Source organism: Rhagoletis pomonella, unplaced genomic scaffold, assembly GCF_013731165.1.
Source record: "Rhagoletis pomonella isolate Grant_MI unplaced genomic scaffold, Rhpom_1.0 Rhpom_scaffold_00007, whole genome shotgun sequence".
NCBI classification, from domain to species: domain Eukaryota; kingdom Metazoa; phylum Arthropoda; class Insecta; order Diptera; family Tephritidae; genus Rhagoletis; species Rhagoletis pomonella.
Genome location: NW_023458561.1, coordinates 50,475,475 through 50,484,354, shown reverse-complemented (window position 1 = coordinate 50,484,354; position 8,880 = coordinate 50,475,475). Strand labels below are relative to the sequence as shown.

General features: G+C 33.7%; 1 protein-coding gene across 1 annotated transcript in view; it reads left to right on the top strand.

The window, feature by feature from the left end:
- Nucleotides 1–6,205: 6,205 nt before the first annotated feature.
- LOC118743003 (facilitated trehalose transporter Tret1-2 homolog) overlaps nt 6,206–8,880 on the top strand; it is a 6,743-nt gene continuing 4,068 nt past the window's right edge. Inside the window, exons 1-3 of the mRNA XM_036475455.1 lie at nt 6,206–6,446; nt 6,699–6,933; nt 7,123–7,258. Of these exons, the coding sequence (XP_036331348.1) occupies nt 6,802–6,933; nt 7,123–7,258 (268 nt within the window). The 5' untranslated portion in view covers nt 6,206–6,446; nt 6,699–6,801. The remainder of the gene's footprint in view (nt 6,447–6,698; nt 6,934–7,122; nt 7,259–8,880) is intronic.

The window sequence follows — 8,880 nt, the reverse complement described above, 5'->3', positions numbered from 1 at the left end:
TAGTTTGGTCATATATGTAGTCCAAAAAGTTTAAAATTAAAACCGAACTTTTTAACCGTGTACGCACAAGAAATGCAATACTGTTTCCTCCTCCTTATAGGGACGTCCCATTTTATAAATATGCTTTCCAAAGGAGTAATGGCCCGTGATAGTTGCTACGATTATAAATACTTCTACCCTTGACCTATTAAGCAGCTCCACCATTATTTTCCTACTATAGTTAGGCGAAAGTTCACGTGCTATCTTATAAGGTTTGGGTCCCTGACCACCTCTTCCTTGCTTGTTTCAGAAAGTGCAAGTGAATTTCTGTTTGTATTTGTCTAAGTGGGAATGCCAGTTCCATCGCTACAGATTCATTCCGGCAAGCTCCAGACTTGGACAATTCGTATTTTCTTTCGTTGTCTTCTATGTTTCTATGGCCGGGAAGCCAGACAACAGTGAAGTAAAAAAATTAGTAGTGCATTAAATTAAGCTCAACCGTTTAAGCCAATTAATACCATGTTAATAGAGTTTGACTGGTTAACATCCGGGCAAACCAAAGATTCTTTATATAGCTTGCCCACTGTCACTGTAATTCACTTAACAAACTCATTTCGACTTAACCACCTACCCAGATGAAAAAAATTCTCCTTGTTTTTGAAAATAACTAAAGCGCAAATACGATGGTACTATTTACGTGCTTTAAAAAGTTCCCTCGTTAACGAAATTATTTTTGGAAATAAAAGGAACAAAAAGGATGTAAAAATAGAAAAAAATTCTTGTGCCATTCCATTAGTATCCCTCATTGGAGGAGTTTATGTACATTAATATGTACATATGTATATGGGCAAATCTAAAAAAAACGTATATTTGAAGCATCAAAAAAAAACTTATCTATTTGGTGCATAACTTTTGAGTTATAGATGTTTTAATTAAAAAAATATATATATATTAAAAACAAGTGAATTTTTAATGCAATATTTAAGAGGGGAAAACTTAATTATATCATAAGTTTTGAAGCACACCATATACTGGTTTGAAATTTTATGTGCAATTAGTACTTATGTGTACACCTCATATGTAGTTGGTAACTAAAGTGTGCTTTAAAAAATAATTAAATGGAAAGTAACGATAAGTATGTAATTCTTCTTTTCACAATTTTTAAAATTTTCGGTTTATCGCGTATAGTTTTTGAAGCGTTTGATTTTCAAACCCTTTTAAGTATATATCGTATTCTACAAACAATTGCGAATAATTTGATACCTTAGCAAGAGGTGTGCTTTCAGAATAAACCAACTCTAAAGATAAAATATTCTGCGACCTTGAACGTAATTTTTATTCCAAAAACATCATAATTGAAGGCACATTGGGAAAATACTCAAACGATCTAAATATTTTTGTAACTACAAGTCCTTACAACGTTACATATATGTATCTGTAAAATGCTTCAAAAAATATTCTCTCGAAGTGTGTAAAAAACCCTGATTTACTACCATTAATGTTGATCCTTCTTGTAGTCAGAATATTTCGAGCGTCTTATCAAATCAGCCTTCTAAATTCAATGGCGTCCCCAGTTTGGCCCGATTGGCTCTACTTTTCGAGATAGCGGTACTTGAAAATTTGCTCAAATTTTAACTAGTTTATAAAAAAAAACGCCTCAGTTTTGTAGATATTTTACTAAAATTTTGCATTCGATTGTATTTTAATATTACCTTCACTATCTATTAAAATCATCGAAATCGGTTCACTATAACATCTAGCACCCATACAACTGATTGTTCAGAGACGTTGTTTTGCATTATAACTCCTCCAATTAAGCAGTTAAAAATTTTTTATAAGTTCACTTTAACATATAGCACGCATAGAATTTATTATTCAGATATGAAGTTAGAGTTATAGCGCAAAAACACATATCTGAGTAATCAGCTGTATTGGAACTATGTGTTGAAGTGAACCTATTTCGATAATTTTAAGGAATAATTAAGGTAATATTAAAAAACTGTGATGTGCAAAATTTTTGTAAAATAAACGCAAAACTGTGGGAGTTATTTAAAGAATAGTTGAAAATTAATCAAATTTTAAAGCACCCTTATTTCAAAAACCGGAGCCAATCTGGTAAAACGGGGGATGCCATTGAATTTAAAACGTCCTAATTAAGTGAATTCAACTTTCAAAATCGTTTCTCAAAATTTACAACTTGCACAGCGTAATTTGAATCCAGCTTATTCGTTTGTTTTCTATTTCAACGATCTAAATGTTATTCCTCGTCTAACTTTTGAAGCCCTCGACGAAAATTAATTACAATTACATTTATCGATTAATTAAGAGATTATGAATAGAATCATATACATATAAAACATATGTGTGCCCATGAATTAAAAAAATAAACTTTTTGTTTGAAAAGTGTACCTGTTTTTTAGATTTGCCCATATACATATGTACTCAAAAGACTCCCGAAGCGACAGCTGTAATTTGCGTAGACCAACTAATCAAAAAATCGATAGCCACCTTATCTATACAGTCAAATTCTTTTCCGGAAAATCTGAAGCATGGAACTACGAAATTTAGGGGGGAAAAAGGGAAGACAGTTTCTACTACATATGTATGTATCTAGAAAATAAAACGAAAATAATAAAACGTACATATGTAAGTATGTATGTACAACACAGTTATTTCTTTTACCTTTTATGCCGGTAAATGTATACAAAATTGTTTCTGTTCTACTACAAATATATTTGTTTACACACAGTTCGGGCCAGCTAAACAGAAACGTTGAAATTTTCAAAGTTCTTCAAATTTACTTTAATGAAATATATACCATATTAGGAATACTGTCACAGTCATAACTTAAAAAAAAAAAGACTTAGAGCCAATTTTTTCAGTGCCAGTTTAAACTTAGATTAAGTAAACTGAGTTTAAATTGAACAGCTAGCTGACATCTGATTGGCTAATTTTAGTTTAAACCAGCCAGATCTGGTGTTTAAACTGAGTTTAAACCTCGGCTGTGCATTGAAAAACTGGCCACCTTTTGGCCTAAAAGTTGGTACCCAATGTGTTTTTTTCTGTATTTTTTTTACGAATAAGGAACTTTTGTTCAAAATTTTTTTTTTTTTTTTACATTAAGTCGAAAAGAAATATCAGCCATATGGCATTTTCTTTTTTTTGCCCGCTTTCTTGAGGAGAATACCGATTTATGTCTTGCTGACTTTTTGACTTGTATTTTATAAATATCTGTTCACTCCACAAATTGCAAAATTTGCAAAAAGGTTAGGATCTACCTATACGGTGATGATTTCTGCGCCACCTGACTGTACTGACATCTTTTGAATCACCCATTAATGATTAATTAAATGCCCAAATTTCGAAACTAAAAGAAAATATATTCTTTTTTACATAGTTTCAGCCCAGGATTTGTTAGCATTCACCATTCTATAACAAGCAAGGTGTCAAAAAACCTGTGTTTGCAAATATGTAAATTTTATTGCGGATTTCGGTAGAATACCCATCCAGTAAAAATGCTTTCTGCTTTAAGCGACAAACGCTTGTGTAAATTACATAAAAATACCCCGTTACAGCGAAAGGATCGTTATTTCAAATGAGCCTAGTTTTGATTGTGTACACAATTTTGAAAACCCAAAAAAAAAAATACATCATGGTATCTACAACGTTATCAAATACCATTTTTCGTCTGCTGTATACGCCGCAGCCAGCGTAAACCCTTGGCAAAAATTTGTCTTTCGAATACTCCAAGGGGTGTTCATCGCTCGCGTCATATACGGCCACAGGAATGATGAGCGACTTATAGAATATAGTTTTTTACGATGAGGGAGCACTTTACCGTTACGCAGTTGCCTACTCAGTCCAAAGAAGAACTTGTTGGCAATAGTGATTCTCCGTTGGATCTTATGCATGCCATTATTCCTAAATAATCGAAGTCTTCTACTTTTTCCAAATTATAACTACCAACAGTGACGACATACCTGCTTCATATTGACCTGGCTCACTTCCACACTCATTGCCATTGGAACAAATTTATTTTATTACTAGATCGCTCTCACCCGCCGCGCTGAGTGTATGAAATTTCTACGTGCTACATTAGGCGTAATTTATTTCAATTAAACTCAAAATACTTAAAATATGCGAAAAGCAGGAGATTAAAAATTTTTTAACTATCTTCAAAATATTTTCAAACTAAAACTATCTTAAACCTCTCTCTTGTTTTCATACATATGTAGTTTAGAAATGAAGCAATTTCAAAACCATTTTGATTGATACCGGTATTGTAATAATTAATTGAAATGATTGAATAGTTTTAATTTTACTTCTTAAGCCGCTAATTTCTATAATGTGGAAACACTGCTGTACATATGTATGTTGTTGTTGAAATAAAGCCTCAGAAAATTACTTTACATACCTCAGAAAACTATACATGTTAAAACACAGGTGGCAGCCCTCTTCCAAATATTTTCTTACTAAAACCCTACTAGAACTCTTTCGTCTGACATCCATATTGTGATACATATTCAAATTACCACATTCCCTTAATTAAAGAAGAATTCAATTTTTCAAACAGATAACACCCCTCCTACATGTGATTTAAAACCCTTATCAAAAAACTTTCAATTGATACCCACATTGTAATAATTCATTTAAATTACCTGAATTAAATTTTTAAATGGGTGGCAATGCTTGTACAATACCTCAGTAACATTCTAAATGTTCAATCTGTAGGTTTCTTAGCAGTCTTTCATTTGACACCCACATATTAATTTATCAGAGAGCTTGAAAATAATTGATTTAAATTTGGCTTTTCAAACCGGTGGCAACCCTTTCCAAAATATGTTTCAAACTATAACTTTTTAAGTCTCTTGCCATCAATTCTTTAACCCTTTCCGGGGATTCGTCGAATTTAATCGGCATAGTAGCATATGGATGCTACTAAAATGCGACTGATTAAGTCACCTTTTGTATTTATCCTATATTCTTTGAAAAACTTTCTATTTAGTAGTATTGTAGAAATTGACTGTAACAAAATTAGTTTGTATATTTTTTTTTTAATTTTTAGTGTTGTGGCTATCCCACAGGTAAAAATTCGTAGATTTAATTGTTTATTTGTGGTTTGAACAATTTTTACAAATTTTATATGCCCTGTCAAATATATCTAGCAAGCTATAACTTTTGAACGATAAGCTTTCCACAAAAAAAAATAGTTTTCTCGTCTTCAGGGGGTTGACTTTTCCTGATATACAAACTTTTAGATTTTTAGGACACCGTAAATTTTTTCCAACGCTGAAAGGGTTAATATAACTTTCAAATAAATAATTCTCTTAATTCCAGTCGAATTTGATTTTTTAAACAGGTGTCAGCCCTCCTCTATGAGTATGGAATTGATTTTACATATATTTATGCCAAGTCTCAGTGCTCTATCAAAAATATTTCCTGAGATATGCGGTATGAAAAAATTTTGTATAGGATGTGCCTCCCCCCTCGTCTATCTAAATTAAAATTATCCTATATTTTAAGTTGGGCTAAATGACACCTTTGTACAAAATTTCATGAGTATCGGTTGATTAGTTAAAGCGTGAAAGCGTAAAAAATAAACAAACTCCCTTTCGGGCATATAATATTAGTAAGGATTGTAAAAATAAAAATAAAAAATCATTTCAATACTTAGGTGGCTTTCCCAATAAGTTGATCAAAGCTGTATTCTCACATCAATGCTACCGGTTTATAATCATATGAAGAAACAGCTGTTTTATTCCATTCACATCGCAGCAAATTCTGTAGCTGAATCTCGCCGCCAATCACCAAACAAATGCAGGTAGAAATTCGAGCAAAAGCTTTGCGTTTAAGTTCAAAAATCCGAACCAGTCTGTTACTAGTACTAAGCAAACTACCCAGCGTGCGAGAATTCGCGTCGCGGACCACTAATATATATTAGGTGTGCCAATATATGCCAGACAATTGACAGGGTACAAGGCATGAAGTACATATATAGTATTTGTATATATATTATTTAAGGATTATATGATGATATTGGAATTTGAAGATAACTGTTCAATAACAACAATAAAAACTAAAATATGAAATAAAAGTGAAATCAAAAAGTTAAGCAATTTCTCAAATATGATATCATATTTAGGAATGCTTTGAATTAATGAAAGTAATAACAGTGTAATAAACTTTACTGGCAGCCTGTTTATGCCAAAAAAAAAACATTACAATATATAAACGCAAAAGTACACATCTTTCCACCAAGCCAAAAAAAAATCTGAGAGATTTATATCGCTAAGAAAATTTGTTGAAATATGATACTTATAAATAAAAAAAAAGATGCGCTGTAACTAAATACGGGAAATGCTAGCCAAATATACAATTAACAGAGGAAAGCAACAACGAAAATAACTGAGCATAGTTCAAATATTCTTTGGAGCTGGACGCTCAGCTGATTCAGGCGCAACCAACTGGTAAGCGTGACTTATTGATTTTTATTTATATTCGATTTTTTTTAGAGAAGTGATCATTACACCTTTATGAAGAAGCTTCGTTTAGAAGTACAAAATATCGGTCTTAGTCTGTGACTAATTTTTCGATAAAAAATATGTTGCAATATAGTAAAAATTAATAGCTATGATTACAGAATGCTATGTTTCTTCTACTTTCTTAAACACAGTTTTTGTAAAATTTTAATTTGTTTGTATGTATGTATGTATTTTCAGATTTCTAAACACATAATTTCCACCGATATTAAACTTTTAAGAGGACAACTTTACAATAAATACTTGTATAAATTAGCTTTACAAGAAATACACCTTGCTCAAAATGACTAATCACTCGGATCTGGTGAAATTGCAAAATGGCAGTCCAGCACACAAAGTTCTAATTGTGACAGGCCTCGATAAAACGAAACCACCGAAACCACTGGGCGAAAGCAAAAAAGCAGTACTGCGGCAGGTGCTTGAATTTTATTAAACATTTCTAGTCCTAACCGCTAAAATAACGTAAGCGACATTTTCTTTCAAAACTTTCTTTTTAATGCAGAAATATCCCTAGAGCATCGCTTACGTTATTTTGGCGGTTAGGGCTCGATATTATGCAAGAACGTATGAATATTACAGCTAAACTGGTCTTTTCTCCACACAGGAACTGATGGTCATCCTTGGAAACACTTGTGTGGTAGCAGCTGGCATGTCTGCGGCTTTGCCTTCCGTATCTCTTGGACAACTAACAAATCCAAATGATATTTATAATCTTAATACCGAGGAGAGTAGTTGGTTTGGTGAGTAAAATGATAGAAACTTAGGAACGTTTTCTTAGTGACGAATTAGATTACTCAGCTCCTCCAATTCAATTGTCTATCTTCAGCAACATCTCCTGCCGAACGTTAGTTGGCTCATATTGTGAATACACACGAAAAATGCTTTAACACATTAAAAAGAAGTGTGTATCACAGCGATGTCTTCAGTGACTATCCAAACTTTATTGATAACTGAATTTGCTATAAAAAGGTGGTCAGATATTCCAGTACCCTCTTATGGCAGATATTTAGGGCTGGTTTCTCCAACTCAACTTAACTTAGTTTAACCACTTTTTGGACTTAAGTCAAAAGTTAGCCTACGTTTTACACAGCTTATTCTTGACTAAGTCAAGAAAATTGGCTTAACTAAGTTAAGTTGAGTTGGAGAAACCAGCCCTTAGTGCCATTGAGTCGAAAGAAACACTTTCACTTATAGCGCATCAGTCTGAAAAGTGAGATAGCCAATCGCATTGGTGCAAATGGAGATTGTAGACATAAACAAATCTCTTTAAGGCCTTGGATGGCAGGTACTCTTGGATCTCTTTTACTTACCTACGAGTAATCTACCCCTTCTTGTTGGATCTCACCTTATATATGTATATGTAAAATGTCAAACTGATATTAGAGCCTTTAAGTCGACCACTACTAACTCGAGATCCGCATGCATTACTTAATCTCTTAAACACCACATCGCAACTTGGTGTTGTTCTGAGAAATAAAAAAAATCTATATCAGCTAAAGCAATGTGTGAATATATCTGAACAAAGAAAAAAAGCTTGCTGATAGAGCTGTTAAACTACCGATGGCATAAGTATGACCGTCTTCGTCAGAACGGCCTCGGAGATCTTCTGGTCAACCGAGCTTGGTCAACGGTAATGTTGCTGCCCAAGCCGACGAAGCCCTCTTCTCATACTTCTCTAAAGAGGAACAAATGGGAAGGCGGCTATCTACTTAGATGGTTTTCAGCAAATGACGGGATAGGTAGCGGTATTCAGTCGATGCTATATACTCTCACTAGACCTCAGTATACGTTTACCTGACCACTGTTGCATTTTTAAGGCAGAACTAACCGCAATAATGGATGCCGTATTGTGGTTCATAGTCTTTGTTCTTTCAGAACTGCCTATCACAATCTATTCTGACTGTCAGGCTGCTATCAAATTTATAAATTCCAACGGAACTACGTCCAAGGTAGCCATTGAGTGCAAAGGGATTCTCAGCTTGCTCTCATTGAAACGTTTGATAATGGTTGAGTGGGCCTCCGGTAACTGCAAGGCCGACAAGCCCTGATAATATCTAAACAGGAAGAGAGCATGCCTTTAACCTCCTGAAAATAACAATAGAAATTCCCTACATCGAAGAGTTAAACACACCAGGTGGGCTGCGATACCCACGATCAGACTACATGGCACATCTAGCCAAAATTCGTTGAAAAGCAGATCGCCCACACGGCTTACCACTCCCCTTTTAGATTAATAGTTGGTGTATTAACCGGAAACTACCATATGCGTACACAGATTAAGAGGTGAGGATATCCAAGCAATGAATTTTTTTTCAGCTGCAGAGATGAGGAAGAATTTCTAAGGGACTTAGGCTAATTAAGA